The sequence below is a fragment of the Macrobrachium nipponense genome, chromosome 24, assembly GCF_015104395.2.
Source record: "Macrobrachium nipponense isolate FS-2020 chromosome 24, ASM1510439v2, whole genome shotgun sequence".
Taxonomy (NCBI): domain Eukaryota; kingdom Metazoa; phylum Arthropoda; class Malacostraca; order Decapoda; family Palaemonidae; genus Macrobrachium; species Macrobrachium nipponense.
The window spans coordinates 54,572,328-54,597,248 of NC_061091.1; the positions used below are offsets into that span (position 1 = coordinate 54,572,328).

General features: G+C 38.2%; 1 protein-coding gene across 1 annotated transcript in view; it reads left to right on the top strand.

Moving 5' to 3' along the window:
* LOC135205642 (nuclear receptor-binding protein homolog) overlaps positions 1–24,921 on the top strand; it is a 298,716-nt gene that overhangs the window by 162,535 nt on the left and 111,260 nt on the right. Inside the window, exons 2-7 of the mRNA XM_064236458.1 lie at positions 5,407–5,490; positions 20,869–21,009; positions 21,278–21,408; positions 22,223–22,317; positions 22,926–23,009; positions 23,439–23,557. Of these exons, the coding sequence (XP_064092528.1) occupies positions 5,407–5,490; positions 20,869–21,009; positions 21,278–21,408; positions 22,223–22,317; positions 22,926–23,009; positions 23,439–23,557 (654 nt within the window). The remainder of the gene's footprint in view (positions 1–5,406; positions 5,491–20,868; positions 21,010–21,277; positions 21,409–22,222; positions 22,318–22,925; positions 23,010–23,438; positions 23,558–24,921) is intronic.

Sequence of the window (24,921 nt, forward strand, 5' to 3'; positions counted from 1 at the left end):
AGTAACTCCTCCACACGGTTGAAGGAATTTCAGCCAAACTTGGTACGAAAATAGACCATCACGATTTCAGGGGCTTAAAAGGATATCTTCTGTATGTCATGTATGTCTGTCGGTCATTGTGCAGTTTTTCTTTTTCACTAAACAAGGACTGCAAAATTGTGAAATTATGGGTCCAAATACCCGAGATTTTGAACAATTTAATCCTTTGGATATCTGTCAACTGTAAGTGATAGAGGCTCCATATTTGGCAAGCATACTTCAGTAATGCAGCTTTTCCAGATGATAGTGGTGGTCATGGCCCTTTTGATTTGATCATGATTTTCATACGAACAGTAGCCGCCATCGGGGCCATGCGTATTTTGCAAAAGGCCTCTTGTAGGGAGAAAATATTTAGTTATTTACTTATATTACAAGAGCCATTTCAACTCACGAAATGTCTTACAGATGTATTCGGGGTAGGCAAGTGACGCGTAATAATAATAATTCAGAGGGCATCACGCCCTCTGAATTATTATTATTATTTTTGTTCCCTCTATCACAGTCCTCCAATCGATTGGGTGGTATTTATAGTGTGGGGTTCCGGGTTGCATCCTGCCTCCTTAGGAGTCCATCATTTTTCTTACTCTGTGCGCCGTTTCCAGGATCACACACTTCTGCATGAGTCCTGGAGCTACTTCAGTCTCTAGTTTTTCTAGATTCCTTTTCAGGGATCTTGGGATCGTGCCTAGTGTTCCTATGATTATGGGTACAATTTCCACTGGCATATCCCATATCCTTCTTATTTCTATTTTCAGATCTTGATACTTATCCATTTTTTCCCTGTCTTTCTCTTCAACTCTGGTGTCCCATGGTATTGCGACATCAGTGAGTGATACTTTCTTCGTGATTTTGTCAATCAACGTCACGTCTGGTCTATTTGGACATATCACCCTATCTGTTCCGATACCATAGTCCCAGAGGATCTTTGCCTGATCGTTTTCTATCACTCCTTCAGGTTGGTGCTCGTACCACTTATTACTGCAAGGTAGCTGATGTTTCTTGCACAGGCTCATTATTATTATTATTATTATTATTATTATTATTATTATTATTATTATTATTATTATTATATCCTTTTAAGAGTGCGTAATATTTTTGCCAGTATTGTTTACTATAGAATTTACCACTTAGATGGAGATTATTAATTCCACTCCGATGAAAATGATTAATCTTACGTGGAGGATTTGCATAACCTCTTGGATAAGGAGTTTTGTGCATACCTCATTTGGATTGCAAGTGCGTTCATTCACTCCTGTACGTCAAGGTTTATAGGTCCTCGTTTGAAGGTAGAATGATGTGCAGTCCCATTTGATGGAGAATTTTGTGCATTCTATAGTAATGACGAAGTTGTATATTATTCCTCTGTCGACCAAGTTTATAGAGTCCATCCTGCAAAGACGACTATATTGGCAGTTTCCTTTAGTGACTGGGTCAGTGGAATCTCTTGTGAATGACGTAGGTTAGACGTTTCTTCTGAAATTCAATATCATGATGATTTCTAGCCTCCTTGGCCGCACTGCATGTAACATGACTTGCCCCGGTCACGATACCGTTCTGCACAGTGGTCTTCAAGTCTGATGTGAGTGGAGCATTTTTTCCAATTCTCTCTCTCTCTCTCTCTCTCTCTCTCTCTCTCTCTCTCTCTCTCTCTCTCTATTTCGGTCGTCAGGTTTGCGTTCTTTAATTCATACTTAATTTTGCCTTTTGTGGGGATTAGGGAATGAGATTTGGAATTCTGTCATATAATTCTTTTTGTATGCAATTCTTACTAAAACTTTTTGCTGAAGTTTTAAAAAAGTTGACGTGGATTTCTGGTATTTCCCATTTTGGAACTTTTTTTATATTTTTTTAAATTTTTAAAGATATTTTATTTGATTTTATTTATTTTTTGGTTTCAATAAAGAGAAGTGTTTTTGTCTTCCAGTAAAATTTCCAAATACCTGTATTACGTCATTTCCGTTTTGTTTTGTGGTAGTACCTTGCTCTTCATTTATTCACCTTCCTTTTTATGTTTATTTATCGAAAGTTAATTGATGGGTTTGTTTATTGTGGATTTCTACCGTGTTTTTAGAGGGCAGTCATTACGAGGGTTGATGGCATGCATTATGTTCTTTTAATGTTTAATTGATTTATCCTCATTTACAGAGACAGTTATGGTTTTACTGTTTATTGAATACTAGATTTGTTTGTCCCTTTTTATGGTTATCCTCTTTTTGTAGATTGGTTTAAAATTTTGTTTATTCTGTGTGGTTTATATTGTTTTTTTATATATACTTTGTCACTCATTGTTATCTTGGTAATTCGTTGGGAGTATTGGTTTTTTTGTCATGGGCATTTTATTTTATATACTCCAGAGTTACGTTATCAAAACATTGATATAAAGTATGTGTGAATGGTTGAGCCGCAACATTTTAACACGCTTCTATACTTCTTTGACCATTGTTTAGAATTCTTAACACGCTTAGACTTTGGACAGAAGCTCATTAATTTTATGCTTCTTGATTAAAACATTGAAAGTAGTACACCATCTTTCTTTGTGATAATCGAGTTTTCCCAAAGTCTCTCTCTCTCTCTCTCTCTCTCTCTCTCTCTCTCCTCTCTCTCTCTCTCTCTCCACACACACGCACACACACACGACACACACACCACACACACACACACACAAAACACACACACACACACACACAGAGCACGGATTATTAAATGTCAGAGGTTTAGTTTTTTCGAGTTTCAACCATTTGTTTGTGTTTTTGGGTTATTTCATTTTCGTCCAGTAGTGTTAAAGATGATTTATATAATTGATTTCTTTTCATTGTACGCAAGCATTCCTATAAATCGCTTTTTAATTCTTGGTGATCTCTAAGTTGTCCCTGACTTTGAGCTCTTAGGTGTCAGTCATCCGGAGCTTTTCCAACCACGTTTCGCATCCATTCGATTGTGGCTGTAATTACACCTTATCACGTCGAGAGAGAGAGAGAGAGAGAGAGAGAGAGAGAGAGAGAGAGAGAGAGAGAGAGATGGGGGGGGGGGGTTACTAATAATGGTTATTGATATATTGGTTCCGGAAAGGCAATGTCACCATTTTCCGATGCATGCTAATCAACAGAACGATTATCTTGATAAATAATCATTATTATTCACACACACACACACACACACACACACACACACACACACACACACACAGCCATTGAACTTACTTGGAGAAATCATAGTTTATGACTGTCAAGATAAAACAAACAATATAACAAATAGACATTTTATAATCCTAATGATTTTGAAGAGAGAGAGAGAGAGAGAGAGAGAGAGAGAGAGAGAGAGAGAGAGAGAGAGAGAGAGAGATTGTTTTTCAAATAGTCCACTTATATAAATAATATAACCGTACATGGATGATTTGTGTGTGAGGGGGCCGGTGGTGGCGGCATTTGTTGGGGGTTGGGGGGTTGGTTATATTGAAAGTTTTCAGCAGTTGATTGGCTCCGGAAAGCCACTACCACAGCACAGTATTCGTGTTCAAATGCCAGTAATCAACTGGCTAACAACCCTGCAGAATCTCTCTCTCTCTCTCTCTCTCCTCCCCTCTAACTCTCTCTCCTCTCTCTCTCTCTCTCTCTCTCTCTCGCTCTCTCTCTCTCTCTCTCTCTCTCTCTCGTTACGTTGTGATGCTATCACCTTTTGTATGACCGGCATACAAATTATTTGCATGCACTATATATATATATATATATATATATATATATATATATATATATATGATATAAGTGCGTATGGTGTGTTGTATTCTAACGACGAAAGGTAATCAGTTAATATTTATTATTATTATTATTATTATTATTATTATTATTATTATTATTATTTTATTATTATTATTATTGTTGTTGTTGTTGTTGTTGTTGTAACTACCAGCGAGAATGACGATCTTCATCGTACCTCCACCTTCCTTTTATCTTCCTCCTCCCCCTCCTCCTCCGTCATGAAGAGACACATGACTTCTTGTCGTCGACGTTTCAGACATTTTGTTACTCGTGCGTGAATGTTAGATTGTCGAATTTATTTCAGACGAAGTTGTCGCGCCCGGCCTTCAGACGCCACGGGAGACAAAATAATTCTTTTTGACCGAATCTTCTTTGGATCTAAATTCTCGAAAGCACTTTATGAAACACACCACATTGTAATTACGTATCACACTGCATCTTCGAGACTGAAGGAAGAAGGGAAGGGGGGGGGGGGGTTGCTTACGATCATTGTCGCGGCTTCTTTGACTTCTCCCACTCATTGTTTTGGTGGTGCCAGTGTCCCGTGCCCCCTCCTGCAAGCCTTGGCGCCAGTAGAATGGCTACGCCGTCACAAACACGGCACTTAGCGCCAAGGTTACAAAGTGCCAGCCTTTGATGCCTGTGTTCCGAGAAGCGTCAGTAAGTGTAGTGTGTATTAGTACTATAAGAAGAATGAGTAGTGGTTTTATAGTATTAGTATTATTGTTTGAATTAATTCTGGCCAGAGTAGCTCCCTGGCTGGCTCCGGAGAGAAACAAATACTTGGCATAGAAACGTTTTCTGTCGCACTCTGGGCATTACGTGTTGTTGTGTTTATATCCCGAGGGAGTAGCCCCGTACTTCCTCCGTCCCCCTCCCAGGGTAAATGGCACTTTGGCGCCAGACAGGTGCCACTGTGAACGCCGCGCGTCAGCCGAGACTCGACTGCCTTCCGGCTGTAACTCTTCCTTGACATAATGCTTAATTTCACAGGGGATCAGTCTACGGACATGCCGTCTTCAGCCTACGGTGACATTATTAATGATATGCCTAGACTTTCTTAATACACTGCATGACTCGTGGTTGTCTTTAAAAAAAAAAAATTTATCCGTTGCGTTACTTTTTTTTCTGTCACCAGTAATCAAAAGTCCCCAATTGAGATTTGTTCTAGAAAAAAAATCTAGAAAGCAGTCATTGCTACATTAAATTTCTATTTTTGGGCCGTTTAGTGTCCCGGATATATTGCAGTGTTGAGTGTTGGGAGGGCGGAAAATTCTCCATACTGAATGTTTATTGACTGTCGGTTTTCCTCATTTACCCACTTGGATCAATCTTTAGTCTCGCTAGTAAGGCGAGGTTGATGACCTCTGCTTCAGGTGTGTGTGTGTGTGTGTTATGTTTGTGTAAGTGAATATGTGTGTGGTGTGTATATTATATTATATAATATATATATATTATATAATTATATAATATATATATATATAGATATATATATATATATATATATCTATATATATATATATATATATGCATGCATGCATGCAGGTACATGCGTGAAGGTTATTAATACTGATTCTGAACTGGATTATTAATGTATGATGTTTCTTTACAGGTGCAACAGCGAGATGTCCCGGGCATCGACGCGGCCTACTTGGCCATGGATACGGATGAGGGCATGGAGGTGGTGTGGAACGAGGTAAAATAGATATGCTGTATTATCCTGTCAATAATGTTTCTGTACAAAGATGTGGAACGACAAGAGAAAAGAAAACCTGAATTGGAACAAGACCCCCCAAAAGTTTCCTGTTATAGATCCCCGCCCCTTGATCATGAGCACGCATCACACACCCCTTAGCCTGAGAGTGTCACAATATATATATATATATATATATATATATATATATATATATATATATATATATATTTAGTATTTATATTTGTTAAAAAGCACAGACTGCTTCCACTAGCTGCTAATGCTACTGCTGCTGGTATAACAGGTGCTATCGCCACCAATTATTTTCTCTTGCACAGTTGTTTAAACCCTATAGCGATTTGACACATAACTGGAACCGTTTGTTTGCTTTTATTTTTTATTTATTTATTTATTTTTTTTTGTAATGGAAGAACCAAGTTAAAATTATATTTATAACGTTTCATGTCCTGTGTTCGTCATTTAAAAAAAAAAAGGGGGGGGGGGAGAAGAAATAACACCATTTCTTTTCTTTCACGCTACTCTTCATTGAATACTGCTCTTACCCGGTTTGTTTACACGGCTCGGTTTTATTTGTTTTCTTTTGTTTTGCTAGTCAGTTTCTTCATATTCATTTTAATTGATATTAATTAAAATGCATGGCGGTTGTTTTGCAATATCTTGTTTCGTGTTAAAGAACTCATATTCCATTTTTATTTTAACTTCTTGACATTTGACATTCTGTTATTGAAATCTCTAGTGAACGCGATTTGTACCATGAGTATTGGTTAATTTCGTAAGAATATGGAATTGTCCGTCTTATTTAGTATTCAAAACGTTGATATTATCAAGATCCTGGTTGCTTAACAGTTTCGCATTGCTATCAGAAGCTGATATTCATTATCACAGTCCTTTATGATATTTCGAATCTAAAATCCTGGCATTAAATTCAATATGAATAAAGTCTGTCATTCCGGCATTTTGTCAGAAGGTATTTGGGCTAATAATTTTGATAAAAAAACCTTGATCATTGAGACAGGAACCTACTCGGATTCAACTCCATAGAGTAGACCACTTTGGTTGAAGAACGACAAAAATGTTCACACCTGTTTAAGCTAAAAGAAGACGACGTTAGTTGAAACATGAAAGTGAAGTTCAGTGAAGTTCCCTCCGTGAAAGCACGACAGAGAAAGCCCACTAGGGCTTGAAGAATGAGAAACCCCACTTCGAATAAAACTGGCCAGAAAAGCCTCGTCCAGAGTGAAGCTGAAAGTTTTGCAGATACTAACACAGTCGGCTTGACGGTTTTCACAAACTTGCCGTTCACTAAGATGAGGAAAATTTATTTATTATTAGTTATCTGGCGTTACTGGCACGGATAAAGGGGTTACGATGCGTAGGGTCAACGGTCTTGCCGTATCAAATACCAAGCGTCACTGAAACTTGCATCAGACCAAACCAGTCTGGTACAAGCGGTAGATGAGCTTTATGAAATCCGACATTCAAATTGTAAGAATATCAGGCTGTTGGTCGTCCTTCGGCTCACGAAGCCTTTTTTGTACAGACTTTTGTCTTTGTGGTGATTTATGTCCACACATCGTACTCGGGGCCCACTGCGGAATTTTGGATTCCATTTTGATGAATGTGAGTCTGTTCTTGGCTCTACTCTACACAGTGGAAACCATTGCTTCAGTTGCTCTTTTCAAGTCTTTTCTATCGCCGTATGGACTGGAAAAATATCGCTTCAATGTAAGAGAACTTGTAACGATAGTAAATTGTCTTGCCTTACCTACGTTGCTGTTTGTTGGTTTGTCTTTTATTTATTCTCTTCATTGCTTTCTCTTTTACCAGTATGGACATTGAGGAAGCTTGTATTGCAAGTCTGTAACGGTCTTTTAGGTTTATTCAGCATGAATGCTCGCGCTTCTGATGATGATGATAAAATGTTTTTGTTTTTTTTTCTTGTACCCAATACCGAGCTTTATGTATTCTTACTTTCCGGTCCTTTTTTGTGGGGTATGTTATTTGATGCACCGTTTTAACCAAGGTGTAGAGAACGAGATGAAACTAGATTTTGTCACCTTAGTTGCATGACTCTCTCTCTCTCTCTCTCAAAATGGCATATGCAGACATTTTAATTATCGTGTAAGTGTTCAAAATCAGAATAATTCAACGTAAGACATTTTCGATTGAGTTAGTCACTGTTTACACGGACCAGCTGTCCTGCTTTTTCCTTGCGTATTAAGCGAGGGTGATCGTGCTTTTTTCCCCTGATAAATCTATGCTCTCTAGAACTTCCTTTTTTTAATCTGTTTTTGTTCCTAGATAACTGTTACACTCACTTTTGGCTTCTCGGATTGCAGTCAGATATATGTATTTTTTTCCAAATAACCACAGCAAATAATAATAATAATAATAATAATAATAATAATAATAATACGCTGGAAACAGACTTCTTTCAAAAATTAACAAAAGTTTATTAAAAATAATGGCAGAATTCACAGAATTGATTTTGTACAATATTCTTTCAATTCTCCTTATGATTTTCCTTTCTGGCACGCTGGTATTATAAAGCAGCTGTCCAATGTTCATCGTGCTGTAGGTCGTCAACGGAAATTTCGGGCGGGCTGGTGTATTAAAAGCAAAACTGGTTATCAGGGACAGGCTGGGGTCGTCAACAGGTATACAGGTGGGTTTCGTAGGTCGGGAACAGGCCGTAGTCGTCAGGGTCTATCCGGTATTTCTTGTTATTTCTTCTTTTCTGGTTTTCAAGGCGTCTACATGTTTCGGCCACCTCGTTTGGCCATCTTCGGGACGGGATCGCTGAGTGCAATGGTCTGTGTCAGATGTATTCACGCTATTTATTGCATTCGGTTGGCTTGAAGAAACAGGTACCTCACTTTTCATTGGGCAATACCTGTGACGTCACGAGCGATGTCATCAGGGGGCCCGTTGCTGGTTGGCTGTCCTCTTCGTGGGCGGAGCCTCATCCTTATTGGTGATGGTGGAGGTCCCCTCGAAGGGCGTGCTACCAGGTCGTCCTCAGGGCGAGAGCTTGAGCTGCGATCACCCTCAGGGTTACTAGGGACGTCCTCAGGATGAGAGCTAATGCTTCTATCATCCTCAGGATCCCTCTGGTGCGATGGTCGTTGTGGGGCGGTGTCTGCTGCTCTCTGACGGCGGTGGGGAGGAGGAAGGTCTCCTGTGTGATGTTCAAACTGGGCTTCTCCCTCCCGATGTGCAGCAATGCGCCTCTCCAAGAGGATCTCCTGTCACGCGCAGGAAGGAGCGGTATTTAATCATGCAAGGACTGCCCATAATAAAAGAATCCGACGCAGCGACATCGTCGGTAACTTCGAGGTTATCGACCAGGCACCCGATCTACGTCGTTTGCGAATCTTAGAAGCGCTGCACATCGGGAGGGAGAAGCCCAGTTTGAACATCACACAGGAGACCTTCCTCCTCCCCACCGCGTCAGGAGAGCAGCAGACACCGCCCCACAACGACCATCGCACCAGAGGGATCCTGAGGATGATAGAAGCATTAGCTCTCATCCTGAGGACGTCCCTAGTAACCCTGAGGGTGATCGCAGCTCAAGCTCTCGCCCTGAGGACGACCTGGTAGCACGCCCTTCGAGGGGACCTCCACCATCACCAATAAGGATGAGGCTCCGCCCACGAAGAGGACAGCCAACCAGCAACGGGCCCCCTGATGACATCGCTCGTGACGTCACAGGTATTGCCCAATGAAAAGTGAGGTACCTGTTTCTTCAAGCCAACCGAATGCAATAAATAGCGTGAATACATCTGACACAGACCATTGCACTCAGCGATCCCGTCCCGAAGATGGCCAAACGAGGTGGCCGAAACATGTAGACGCCTTGAAAACCAGAAAAGAAGAAATAACGAGAAATACCGGATAGACCCCTGACGACTACGGCCTGTTCCCGACCTACGAAACCCACCTGTATACCTGTTGACGACCCCAGCCTGTCCCTGATAACCAGTTTTGCTTTTAATACACCAGCCCGCCCGAAATTTCCGTTGACGACCTACAGCACGATGAACATTGGACAGCTGCTTTATAATACCAGCGTGCCAGAAAGGAAAATCATAAGGAGAATTGAAAGAATATTGTACAAAATCAATTCTGTGAATTCTGCCATTATTTTTAATAAAATAATAATAATAATAATAATAATGATGATGATGATAATGAAAGGCTCCATCGGGCAATACTACTACTGCTGTGTGGGGCACACCTTGGTCGCCTCAACAGGAGAGACTGAAGAGCTCTTTGCACCAGTCATGTATGATTTATAATAGTGATCCAGTGTCGAGCCCTTCTCTCACCCATCACGAGGACTTCTATCAAACTTTGGAATCGTTTGTCATTGTAAACTTGCTCTCCGACGTGCCTTCTTGCACACGTCCCATGTAGAAAGATGGCCTTCGGGTCACTTCTGATCATGACCTCTGACTTTGACGTTGATGCTCGATGCTAATCCCATGGCTGACGGAGTTCATCACGGATTGGTTGAGGCCGGTTGTAGATCTTGGCTTGTAATACATGGCGAAGGACATTCTCCCGACGTGTCTTATTGATTGAGAGTGTGGAAATCTCTAGTAATGTAATTTGAGGGCATGCCAATATCTTATAATAACCAGGTTGGAGAACGTCTTAATACGTAGTGTATGTGTGTCAGGTTGAAAACGTGGAAATGCTTTGTATCATCTTTTAGATCTAGAGCGTGGAAAAGACGTATATCCATTTTTTTTAATTAATCATATTGGAAGGTATTATTTGTGTGGTTATTCATATTCATGATCACATCTTTGATGTGTTTTGAAATACCCGGTAGATAACCTTTATTGAAGACTCGACTTGAACACTCCGCTGGTCATTGGTATTGAGACGTAGGACTTTTTGTCCATTGATCTCTTATATGGATAATTGGTAGTGTGTTCGCTACGCGACTGGTCTTTTGCTAAGTGAATTTGAATAACGTTGGCTTTGGTCAGCTCTTGCATGGGTGACCCCTGTAAATGTAAGTCTTGGTGTCTCACGAGCTCTGTGACCATGGGGTGGCAGCCTTATTCCATAAAGCAGTGCATAGAAACCCGCAACAAACTGTGGCATTGGATGAGAATGAGGTCCGAAAACTAGCATTGGAAAAGGTACATTCGTACCGTGTCATAATATGTAAATGTGAAGTTATAGAATTCTTTGAAGCCATTTTTGTTCATTGTGCCACAAACGCTTAAGCATCAACCGTTGCCTTTCAGTAATGCTAGAGGTGTTGCTCATTCTTGATTATGCAATTGAATAAGGAGAATTTTTGGGTTTTGTGACGTTGTCGGTGATACACGGATTTAAGGGGATTTAATTGATCTGATAATAATCCTGATTTATCAGCGTGTTCAAAAACCTTTATGGGAATTAGTCTTTAGTTACGCAGTTAAGTAAGGGGAGATAACTTTTAGTATTATTATTATTATTATTATTATTATTATTATTATTATTATTATTATTATTGATGATTCCTTATCTGTTCAGTTCACTCATGGCTTTGAACTAAAAGGTGAATCGTACAACATCATTCAGTTTTGCTTCTTATTATTTTTTTTCTAGAATTAATTTCTTGCGGGAATTGTTTGAATTGTTACCCACTTATATATGATTTCCATATACACTTCATCTCCGTTCAGTTACACCTTAGACACCAGTCACCATTGAATGTAATGGGAAAATATTGCACAATTTAAAAACTTGCACTTATCCCTGTACACTCAAGTTAAAGATGGGTTTTTTGCCCGTACAAATTCCACCAAAGTTGTACGATTGAGGTGTTCCATTAAGGTATGTTTTATGTCAAATCTAACCTCACATATTCCATGAAGATGTATAAACCCTTGTCAAGGTTCATCCCTTTTAAAAGCCCCATAACTTGTGCCTTTAACTGTGTTGTTATTAACGTCAATAGAGTTACGAAGAACAATCAATAACTGGACATCTCATGTAAATATGTGTAGAAAACAAAACACTGCTGGTGATACATTATTTCAGCGTTCATAATGATTATGACTCTACATGATACGTAGCTGTTGAGGTTACAGAGTTTTGTTTTGCTATATGTAGTTTTATTCAAGTATTTTCAATAAAAAAAGACAAGAAAAACAGCTGAAGTGTGCTATATCAGGCATAGGACTTGTTTCATTTTGTACTTAGGTTAATTAATCGGGTGTGTTGTACGGTGTGTGTTGGAGTTAACTAACACGACACACACACACACACACACACTTGAGAGAATCACAGAAGATGCACATGGTTATATTAAGTAGATCGACTATCACGGGAATTATAATTTAAAATATGAACAGTTTATGGTCGCAAGAAAAGTGATGTATTGTAAAGTGAGTTCTGTGCACAAGGATTCTCAAGTGTGTATATATATATATATATATATATATATATATATATATATATATATATATGTGTGTGTGTGTGTGTGTGTGTGTGTGTGTGTGTGTGTGTTGTAATGTGTTGTAATGTGTTAATTGTTGATAGAGAGTAGGTGGATATAGTTTTGATAGCTATGGTATATGTGAGGTATAAAGAGATGGATGGAAATGGTCTGAAATGAACACTGAAATCAAAGGATAACGTGAGGACTAAACAAAATCCCGAATTAGGCGCATAGAGTCAGCAGGGTGTGTTTACAGGCACAGGAGGGGGGGGGGGGGGGTGGCGCCTGATGTTATTAGATGGCTGGAGGGGACATAAAGATATAGTGAAAGAAATAGAGGGAACCGAAATACAGAATCACCAAAGAAGAGGTCGGGCTCAGGTATATTAGAGGATGGACAATATGCTCAATAAGAAAAGGAGAGGTACAAAGATATCTAAAGATGAAAATGTTGATGTTGGTCTGAGCAAGTTCTGAAAGATAAGAAGTTTACAGGAAAAGGTTATTGAGTGAGTGGATCTGAGAATAATGGTGCAAACAAAGAGCTGACTGAAGAGAATGTACGAGTCAGTGAAGTGAGTATTTGGAAGATATGTTGACTTTGGTTGATAGAAGGGCTGCAGATTGAATGATGTGGGAGGGGAGAGGTTTAAAATGAGTTCGAGAATGCTTGTGGCGACTGTTGATGGTGTAAAGGTTTGAAGAATGGAAAGGCACCAGGATGTGATAAGATTGTGAGAGAGATTGTACGGTACGTTATAAGTGAAAGTGTGATGAAGTGGTTGATTAGGGTTTGTAAGTAAGTCTGGATGATGGAAAAGCCCTCAGGAAGTGAGTGCATGAGAGGAGTAATTCTTCCTTTGTTTAAGAGTAAAGCTGGTAGAGGATTCTCTGCACTGTTGGGACATAACGTTACACAGTATGTGTGGGAAGATGTTTGATAGGATGGAAAAGTAAGCCAGTTGTTGTTGTAAAACTGGGTCGTCTTTGTAATCTTCTGTTCCATTTTATGTAATGTAGTTTGCCTCAGAGTAAAGGCGAAAGATCTTTTTCTCTAGTGTTTCACTTCTTGTGGCTGCATAGTCTGTTTATTTTTGTCGTATTGTTCCCGTGATAAAGGTTACACACACACACACACACACACACACACACACTTGTATGTATGTATGTTTGCGTGTGTGTTTGTGTGTCAGTATGCGTGCACAGTGAGAAAATGAGAAAGAAATTCATAATAAACTTAAGAAATGGAAATCCGGTAGCATCCAGCTTGCCTGCTATATCATCTTCGGCTGTTTGCTAGTAAGTGCTGATAATTAGTCGTAACCTTTTAATAGAAGCATCACTTTAATTTAGTATTAAGGCATCTCTATAAAATATAACAATAGTAATAATGTTTAATCTAAGGCTTATTTTTTTCCCTTAAATATTTTCTCATCTTTTTCGTCTTGTTTTTCTCTCTTGTCATTGCCGTGGATGTAGGTGCAGGTTAGTATCTTGATTTATGTGATATATGCATTTGTGTATTTACTTCTATGTGTCTCTATTCAGAGGTTTGTGTCGACTTTGTTATAAAGTCCTCACCCATCCTTTCCCTTTTTTATTGGTTATTTCCTTTTTTTTACCCCGGTTCCTTTCTTTGTCCCTCATTGTGTAATGTTGAAACCTCTCTCTATTTCCAGGCGGTTTTATTTGGCTATTTTTTCGTTTATTTTCCCTTTTCGTCCCAATAGACGCACTCATTATCACGACCCAGTTTCACTTCTCTTTCGATGTATTATTTTTGCTCTTAACGGTATTTACCCATACACACATACCACATCACCGTGATTTTATATACACAAACATTAAGCTGTTTCATATCCAATTCGCTCTAATTCTGAAATAATGTGTGTGTGTATATGTATTATTTATGCGTACGTATATTATATACCAAAGTGGAATCATAATTGATTAGTGGTTCGTCATCTTGTGACCTCGAACCGCCGAACACGAGAATCAGCGACGTTCAGTGACGCCATGCCGGCGGCATATTCCTGAAGTCTGGAAGAAAATAAACCTCCCAGATATTAGAACCAATCAGAGCGTGATTTGGAGAGGTGACGTCGGGAGACTCCGCCCTCCCAGTGTTACCACTTAAACACTTGTCTTAATTCGTGCAAAAGAACCAGTTTTGAAAATATAATCTTATATAATACATTATAATATTGGTAAATATAGTTATTTTACATGTATACAGAAAATATGTCTCAAATATGTAGTACCTGCTAATATTTACCGTGGCGCTTATGTACCATAAAAAGGTCCTGAGATACACAGGTCATATGGCAACATTGCTTAATGAAAAACATGCAGAAGAGCTATCTTTTTCTTTTATAGGCCCAGGGGAGGGAGTTGAACAGGAAATGGAACAACCAGTGGAATCAGGTATGGGTGCACAGGTTCAACATCATTTGAAATTAATGACATATTTAATAATTATGAAAATGGAGGAAGAAGGGCCAGGATTCGAAAATGAATTAAGCAAGATAAGGACGCTATTCTTCGCTGATGATGGGTTATTATTAGCAGGAAATATAGAAGGTGCAAAGAAAAAGAAAATTTTAATAAATATAGGATAAAAATGTTTCCTAGTCACAAATAAAGAGAAAAGAAGCATCATTATTTTTAATATGAAGGAAACACCTGAAGAGATTGAGGATTTAAAAGTGCGGGATAATATAACATATTTAGGAATAAAGATAAACGATACTACACATTTATTTAAGCTACAGAAAAGGGAAATGATGGACAAAGCACAGAAATTAGCCAACCTAACCTACTCGGTGATAGAGAAAAGTTGTAGGTAAAACTTACTGGAAAAATATAGCTCTACCAGCTGTCTAATATGGGGCTAATATAGTTAATTTACATAACATATACAGAAATAGAAAACTTGCAAAGAATGAGAATGGGGTTTATAGAAAAATATTAGGAGCTGTAGAAGTACAGCAGTAGCCCCATTAAGGGGAGAGATAGGAGCATCTTTCATGAAAAGCAGAATTATGAGTAGAAAGCTAAGTTATATAAATAATACTATAAATGGAAGAAAAGATTTATTGAAGAAAATAATTATAGATATGCGAAAGAAAAGGAAAGAAAATGGTGGAAAATTGCGAAAAATTCCAAAACAGGAATTAAGCACAAAACCAAAATCTGGGGCACAGTAAAATGGAAAGAGGACATGGAAAATAAAGTGACCATATAAATACATACAAGAAGTGGAAAGTGAAATAAAAGAAGAAGAAATTTATGATAACACCTCTGCTTCGATACTTCTCTTTAGAGAAAGAACCAACTCATAAGCTAAATATAATAAAGAGACACCAGAATCGGAACACCCTTTGTCCTTTTTGTGTAAATATAAAGGAGGATATATTTCATTTTCTATTATATTGTTTTGCTTAAAGGGAAGAACGAATTAGAATAATTGACCTTCAGCAATCATATGAAGAAAATAAGAGATATTATTTGAAAATCCCTATTTAAAGAAGAACATAATGAAATAAAAGAAAAAGAGACCATAAATCAGATGTGGAAGAAAAGAAAAAAAAGAATTAAATAGATTAACAAATGAAAAATACCTTATACGACTAAGAGGCTTCGTTGTAAATGCAAAGCCTCCATCCATAACCATCATGCTCTTCATTACATAATTCATCCAGACGCACCGGTTTAGAAAATATAATCTTATATAATAGGTTATAATATTGGTAAATATAGTTATTAAAAAGGTACTGAGATACGCAAGGCATATGGCTGGCAACATTGCGCAATGAAAAACACGCAGAAAAAAGAACTTTCCTTTACTTTTCTGGCAATCAGCTGCTTCATTACATAATACTTCACCCCTTGAAATCACTTAACTATTCATATGGGCCTCCTAGACATGGAGGAATTTAGTACAAGAAGTAGACCAATATAGGCTGAAAGTTAAGATTTTTGTTACTTTATTTGAATTTTCATTGGAATCATTGCACCATTCAGCATGCACAAATCAACTGCAAGTTGATTTGTTCTTTGCTGCTTATATACATATATATATTTTCTATGATTGTTTTGTATTTTGACTCAATGATTTTTTAATTTACCTATTTAAAGTCAGGTTAGGCTAGAATACAGATGGTAAAAGTCATGTTCGGAAGTATACATGGTGTGAGACAGGATATATAGATGTTTATTGTAGGTTACGCGGTTGGGTTGGGTTAGGATAGGGTAATTCTATGTTGAAATAAGCAAGAAAAAAAAGTCATATCTGTTAATAATATCCAACGGAAATGAGTTGCAAATTCATTCCTTCTAATCAAAGAAAAATATAGCAGAAAACACAAAATTTACATTTTAGCACAGATAAGTCCAAAAGTACAAATTTACCATATCTATTACAACCTAGGCTCTGCACAGGTTTTGTTGTGCAGATACTAGGAGGGCGGAGTCTCACGACGTCACCTCTCCAAATCACGCTCTGGTTGGTTCTAATCCGAGAAGTTTATTTTCTTCCAGACTTCAGAGATATGCCACCCGGCGATGATAGCCAGGTGGCCATGAGGGTCACTGAATGTCGTTGGTTGTCGTGTTCAGTGGTTCGAGCTGCTCATAAGATGACGAACCACATATATCAATTATAATTCCTCTTCGGAACATGTATAAACATATGGTATTTCCCGGGTAGGGCAAATTGGATATTAAACATTTGTTGCTATATATATATATATATATATAATATATATATATATATATATATATATATATATAGCGAATACCACAGGAAAATTATAGTCAGAAATCCAAGCGCTTTCGTCTTTACTAAGACATTGTCAAGGAGCGAATGAAATACAATTGGAGAGAAAGGTCTCGGGTACACAACAAGATCAAGAATACCAGATGATTAATTGTCAAAAGGGTAAAAATTAAAAGAGATAATCCTGGATTATCGGATATCACACGGTCACAAACCTAAACAGATTTGACCCTAACCGTGTGATATCCGATGATCATGGATTATCTCTTTTAAATTTTACCCTTTTGACAATTAACCATCTGGTATTCTTGATCTTGTTGTATACCTGAGACCTTTCCCTCCAATTGTATTTCATTCGCTCCTTGACTTTGTCTTAGTAAAGACGAAAGAGCTTGGATTCTGACTTATCATTTTCTGTGGTATTCGCTTATTTAATGAAGTCACGTGCAACTACTTACTACTGTGATTTTTTAGCATATATTATATTATTATGATGTATGTATGTATATAGGTCTATATATATATATTATATATATAATATATATATATATATATATATATATATATATAATTATTTTTAGATGTAAGTGGTGGTGTATTGGAATCTGGTTCACATTCGTGGCACTGCACTAATTGCAAGTAATTTCCTCAAAATAGACTTGTTAACTTAAGTAGCTAAACGTGGAAGGGATCCGAAAGTGGATTTTTCGGTACTTACTATAAGTAGCTCTTGCCTGAGGCTGTGTGTATATTATGTAGTAACCCTTTTAGGCTCTCATCCTAGTTTTAACAGCAGTCTCTCTCTCTCTCTCTCTCTCTCTCTCTCTCTCTCTCTCTCTCTCTCTCTCTCCTTTGTGTGTGTGTGTGATATTGTAAGTTTCGAAATTCTTTGCAGGAGCTTTTGATTCCTAAATTCTTATTGTATTTTTTATAACGTCAATATTAATATACTTTGTAAATAGTGTTTTAATTTAGTTTCTGCCATGTGTGCACGACTGTGAGGAAGCTTTAGATATTTTATCAGCTGTCACATTCGGATAGTATCCCAAAGTGTTGTAGATCATGTAATACAATATTAAAGTGTATAGAAGGAGGCATTTAAGGTATACATAGGGATAGACTTGTGCCAAGATTCTGATGATGATTGGATAGGAAACAGTATGGTAAATAAACAAAGGATAGTTGTATCACAAGGCTTCGGTATTTTATTTGTAACTTGAAATATTTACACCATATATTTGAAAATTGACTTACTACCCCACTTTTTGGGGAGAACTCTGTCCTTTTTCCCATGTCACGTGCTTGTGGGTTAGACTTCAGGCTCATGTAAGTCTTCTCTTTATAGCTTACAGTATTTAGTGAATGCTGAAAGTTATGCTTTTATATTTCAGGGGTAGTTATCATTACTGTCACTTAAATGCTACATTTCATTGCACTGCCAGCTCTCTGTAACGACACGGCTACGAAACGGATACATTTCCTCTGAAGTTGGAATCTGCAACCTGTTTGTACCATGATGCCGTGCCAAGAGTTTTGTATGTTTCCTATGAATGATTTTATTGCAGCCGTGTTGAAATATGAAGGTAAAAATGGGAAAAATTAATAGATTGTGAAAAGTATTAGGTAGTATTACCAGGTATCTTTCTCTTCAATTCCATGTTGAGCAGGTTCATCACTGTGATTTCATGACAAAGTTGAGTGTGATTGCAAAGACAACTAGGACCTTATTTCAGAGTAATCGGTATGAGTATAGCAATCAAAGAAGAAAGGGGGTCAAGAGTGTATGGAGGCGTACGTACGTACGAGAATTCTTGGTGTGTTAGCTCTTCCCTCTGACCACATTCTTGCCTTTTGAACTTTTTCTCCTCTTCTCCATTTCCTCACTGTGCTCTACCTTATATGGGACGGAATATTGTCATGCGTTTAGAATTTGGGTGGCTTTGTGTCCTAGTCTTGGGACCTGGATCCTCCTCCTCCTCCTCCCTGCTCCCTCGCTATCGTGTGTGTGTGTGTGTGTGTGTGTGTGTGTGTGTGTGTGTGTGTGTGTGTGTGTGTGTCAGCTAGAGTTCGAGAGTCTTGACTGAAAAGGACAAAACATGCAGAGGTGGTAGGTCAGTCAGCTGAGAGAGATTTGGTCCCAAATATAGATATCTATGGAGACTAGATAATCTTTATAGAGTTTCTCTCTCTCTCTCTCTCTCTCTCTCTCTCTCTCTCTCTCTCTCTCTCTCTCTCTCTCTCTCTCTCTCTTAGAGGAAAAAGTTTATTTTATGATTGAGGTTTGAGGTTCGTAAGGCTGGAGAATGGGAGTTGTACTAGAGACATTTCTATTACTTGCCGTCTTTAGATGGGCTTTGATTGTGTGTGTGTGTGTGTGAGAGAGAGAGAGAGAGAGAGAGAGAGAGAGAGAGAGAGAGAGAGAGAGAGAGAATCTCTCGCTTGTCATTATTGTATTAACTTTAAACTATTTGTTACTGCTTTTAGGTACCCTTTATTGAGTTGCAATTGTTATTCTGTGTGTGTGAGTGAGAGAGAGAGAGAGAGAGGAGAGAGAGAGAGAGAGAGGAGAGAGAGAGAGAGAGAGAGAGGAGGTGGGGGAGAGAGACACGTTACTTCCATCTTTATTACACCAGCGGCTGACACTGGACGTGTGTTCGTTCGTTCATTCTTCCTCGGTTTCACCCAGCGTCACATATTGGTCTTCATTGAACGTTCCCATTTTCTTTTTGCTGAGTGGAGTGGTGTTTCTCACATTAGCTGATGTTAGTAGAGATCCTGAAATAGTTTTCCCTTCGATGGGAAATCTCTAATCATTCTTTGGTTTTCATAACGTAACAACAGACAATGCTTCTTTTTATGTTATCTTAAAATAATTATGAGAAATCACTCAAAATTCCTTTTGTTTATGTTGTGGAGCGTTTTCCTAGATACGAGTTCAATGTATTCCATGAAATTATAACACATTACCTCAACAAATGTAGAAAACTTGAAGCCCAGTAACTCCTTATTACCCTTCCTCCTTTCTGAAACCCAGAACGATCATTCGTCTAGCCTTATGTGTATAGTACATACTGATGAGTCTGCTTCCATCTAGAACGTTATTCTGTTGCACTAGACCTTTTTTCATTAAAGTATATTAGTGTTATTTCGTCTCCGTAATGTATTGCTTGTTTCGTGATATCTTACATTCATTCAGAAATTAATGTTTTAGACTGTTCATGACTAACGGGGAAGAGTTTATTCTCTTAGATTATTATATAATTATATAATATTAATATGAAGCCGTCATTAATGACCAACCTACACGTTTCCCTTTACGTCTTAACGAAAACGGGCGGGCGAAGAGTGTGCAGCCTCTTCAATTTGATCTCATTGTATTGACATGAATAACGGTAACAAATGATGCTTCGTTTTTATGCTTATAGTCTGACTACCTATAAGTGGATCAAACCTTTGTTTACCTGTATACCAAGTTGTTTGTACATTCGGCATCGCTTATGTGATAACCCCGCTAATATTCTTTTGACATGCTTCAACTCTTAAGACAATCAAACTCGCACGCAACGCAAAACGCGGCCTTTTTCACGTGTATATTCTTACCTAAACACACACTCATGATTGCATTTGTAAATATGTATTCACATCAGCGATCGTTATTTCTCTTTTGAGTGTTGATATTTTATATTGAAGAGTATGCACAGATTGTTGTTTTTATTTGTCCCACGTATCGATGTCGTATCTTTCTCTTGACTTGTGTTCAATTCGTTTCTCGGCTGCTGTATATTTTTAGGTTATGGTGACGCCACGTTACGCTACCATAGACCTCTGCGTGACAGAGTTTGTCCGTGGTCTGGCTCTTGTTTCTGGCTCGTTCATGCGATATTGATGTGCTTCTGAAAACCAAACAACGAAAACATGATGCGACGATGGTTTATAAGTCACATTATTTGCCCTGAACAATTGAATGATCTTATTGCTCACTGAATAATAAATATTCTTCCACAATTGGGTATGATAAGATGAGTAGTTGTTTCGTTAGTGATTCATATCATAAGCAAATGGCTTTCAGTGAGAGAGATGTGTTTATTGCACGTGGCCCATGCATTTCTTCCGTTCATTTGACGGTGGTTGGTCTTTCCAGGTGCGGTTCAGTGAACGTCGCAACTTGAGAGATCAAGAGGAAAAGATCCGTTCGGTGTTCGACAGCCTTACTCAGCTGGATCATCCCAACATCGTCAAGCTCCACAAGTACTGGATTGACAGCAAAAACGATAAACCTAGAGTAAGTGTTCAATGAGACTTTTCCTTCTTTCTCCATGTTTGCATCTTCATTTCAGATCCAGTTTTGTACTTTGCTTCATTCTCATATTAGAAATAAGGATAGAATCCTTTTCTGAAGTTAGTTGTTTGTTCTCCCAATGTAAGCTTTATTTCTTTCCTGTTTATCTGTCTCTTTTTAATTTCTATTATTATTGTTATTTTTAAAGCCCAAAATTGGTTGGCTGCACATGTTACAGTTTCTATCTAAACTAACCTTTTACTGTTTATAGGTGGTCTTCATCACGGAGTACATGTCGTCGGGATCCCTGAAGAAGTTTCTGAAGCTAACCAAGAAGAACACAAAGAAGTTACCCCTTCAGTCATGGAAACGTTGGTGCACACAAATTCTCAATGCCCTAAGGTGTGTTGTTGTTTAAAATCTTTCTTTTGCTTTAGCAAATTTTTCTTAGGATATAGGTCAATGTCCAAGTGAGGCTGCAAGTTTATACGAGGTCCTCAACATGCCCAAAGAGTAGAACTTATTGGATATTTTTGTGAGTGCGACCTTTTCAGGTGGGTTTCCTCCTAGTAAAGTATTGGAATCACATGCACTATATATATGCATTTCTGTAATGATGATAACCATGAGTACAGTACTTGTGTTTTGTGTCATTATTTGACAATATCATTAAGTTCTCTCTTGTTATCGTTGAGAATAGTAGTGACAAAAGAAAAGCTTCAACATTCACTAAGACATTCCCTTGTGTTATTAACCCCCCGTTTGAGTTTTCCTCCTTAAGTTTTCTCCAGTTGTGTGGCCCCAAGGTGCTGGTGAAGGGATGGCGCTAACGGGCTGATATGCTGGGGTACTGGTGATCCAGTGCACCTCTCTAATGTTATGCTGTTGTACGGGTATGTGTAAGGAAGGCAATGTGTGCACACTCACTCACATATATTGTGGGTCCTCTCAATGCCACCTCACATTTTATGCCTCTTCTTAACCCAGGCTATTTGACTGGCCAGAGTGCTAAGTCTCATTGCCAGAGGAGCGTTCCCTGCCTCTAGCTCTTAAAATATGGCCAGACAAGAGGTATATGGTGTGATGTGGAATGGTAAAGGACTGTGAGTGAGTGAGGCCATTTCTTGTCTCCCAGGAAAGGCTGTTGGGGGGTCTCTTACCCGTACAATGAAGCCTACCTGGGGGGGACTTGTCACCTATTATTCATCTTTTACAGTTACTTGCATTCGTGTACTCCTCCCATCATCCATGGAAACCTAACTACGGACACCATATTTATTCAGCACAACGGCCTCGTCAAGATTGGCTCAGGTAAAGTTATTTACCAACTACTTCTGGTTAATGTAGTTTAAGGTGTAAGTAGTAAGGCTGTTGCTACATTCAACAAAGTGACTTGTAGTTAGTTGTCCACCCTTAGTTTTGCGTGTTATTAACTGTGAAGGATCTTACATGAGTGAGTGGAGCCTTTGAGATGATTTTTCACACCTTCTGCCTTGGAAGAAGTTTGTGTTCTTTCATCTTTTGGCTTGTTCATTTCAGTCATGTTTTTGACCAGTGTGTATGCTTCTTAAAAATACTCCAAAGCAGCATTTGTGCAGATTTGTATTGCTGTTTTATCGTTAGCCTGTTTGTTCAGAGTGATGTTCACGTGGGACTAACCAGGGGACCGTGGACATGGTTCTGAACAAGGGGGTTGGCGATTGGGGACAGTGAGCTGAGGGATGCCCAACACAATCTGTGACTTGGACCCTTTTACAAAGACTCTCTGGTCTTTTCTCTTAGGCATAAGTAGGGTCCATCAGAAAGTTTTTGTAAGATAGACCAGCATAGAACATTCATCCACAGCTCATTGGTTACTGAGGGTGGCACTTACCAAGTCACTCTTGAAGAACTTTATTGATGCAAGCTCTGTTTTACAGTGGCTCCCGACCAGATACACTCTCATGTGAAAACATTTCGGGATGATATGAAGAATATGCACTTCATTGCTCCTGAATATGGAAGTAAGTGTCTTTATTATTTTTTATTTTTGAGGAAATATGATTGGAAGAAATTGCTGATTTTGATATCAAAGTAGCTCTTGCTTGCTGTTTGCCTTTACTGTCTTTGGTAATGTGATGCTCAAGAATGTTTATCTAGTTCCGTGCTGTCCATTTGTTCTTCATTATCATGTTTTATTCTTGTTCATTATGGGTGGTATTTTAAACTGTGTAGCATCTTCGTATTGTTTCCATTCTTGTCTTGAAACTGTGATACCTTAACCTAGATAGTTTGGTATGTCAGACAATTTGAAACTTGAAGATTCTATTTGCAATAATTGTTTTTGATACTTTTCATGTGATTGGTCGTATTTTGAAGAATAACAGGGACTTGAATTTTATAATAAGAATGATAATCTGTGATGAAGAAAAATATTTCTTTCTCTTCTTTAGACCCCTCTCCTGTCACTCAAGCAGTGGATATATACTCATTTGGAATGGCAGCGTTAGAGATGGCTGCTCTGGAAATACCTGGCAACGGTGACTCTGGCAATGTCGTCACGCAAGAACAGGTAAGAAGTCAGCTATTCAATTTGTTCTTAGCTTCGGTTAAAGTTAGTTCAGGTTCCATCAGTTTTCTTATACATAATTATAACATTAAATGGTTACTTTGGAAAATTGAGGTAGTGGATATGACACCAGGTGTTTAATATTTAATATTGTTTATGTTTTTTCTATTCAAAGTGCCTACATTTATTTCTCATAGCCAGATTTCTAGGTATTGAAACTGGAATACAGTCTGTTCAGTACAGGGTCTCTACAGCTTACAGCACCCTTTATCACCCACTGGAAAGGGTCACATAAATATTATGTCAATACCCCTTTTTACCCTCTAGGTAGGGTCATGCAAAAATTATGTCAACTTCTTACATACACAGTTTTTTACATTTTGATAATAATTTGTATTCATACTTTTGAGTTTTTTTTATTGTGTTTGTAGTATGGTGCTGTAAAGAGTTAAGTTTGATAGCATAGTATATGTTTTACATAATCAAATATTGTACGTGTACAGTATACACGTTGTGTAAATACTGCACTGGTTTATTTTTCCCTAGAAGTTTTTGGTATCAGGGTATTATTTATTTATTTATTTTTTGCATTGATTTACTTATTGTTTTCAGTCATGTTCAATATTGGCAGATATATTTTTACTGAACTTATCCATTAAAAAAAAAATTCAAGGTAACTCAAGAAGTTAACATTTAGAAGGACCTGAGCCAAATCCTTTCATATTCATTAAGGTTTCTGTACTGTAATGGACAGAAACATGCTCACTCTAAAATGCAAAGAAATAACGGGCAAACAAAGCAATCAGCTTAGGAAGGAGAGTGCAATGCAGCTACTCTCCAAGATAGTCAAAGAAAGTCTGATGCGTCACGAGGTCCCAAGCTTGGTCGGTGACTAGCTTCTACCTTGTAAATGTATGGGTTGCCTGATGCCACAGATTCCTTGCTTTACAATGATTGATTGTTTTTAACTGGTTTCCAGCTGGGGCTAGAAGATTATCCTATTGTTAAGACCTCATGTTTGTAAGCTATGAAAAATGCAAATTGATTAAAAGTTTTCCATACTGTGCTGGTTTTCGGTAGAAGATATTGTGTTAGGGAACAGGAGCTGTGACCAAGCCAGTTTACAGCACTGTAGGTCTGTCAGCCTCATTTGATTTCCATCTTGGCTAGTTGCAAATATTTTTTCAAGTTGTCATAGTTGGTAAGCTGTTCCCCAGACCAATGAGTTGAAAATTTTGAACTCTTGTAGGACTGGTACTTTCAAGTTTGCCACAAGATAAATTATTTTGCCTCAATAGCCTATTCAGATTTTTGGTTCTAATATACAGGATATTTTATTGTATTTCTAGTTTTATGTTTGAAAATAG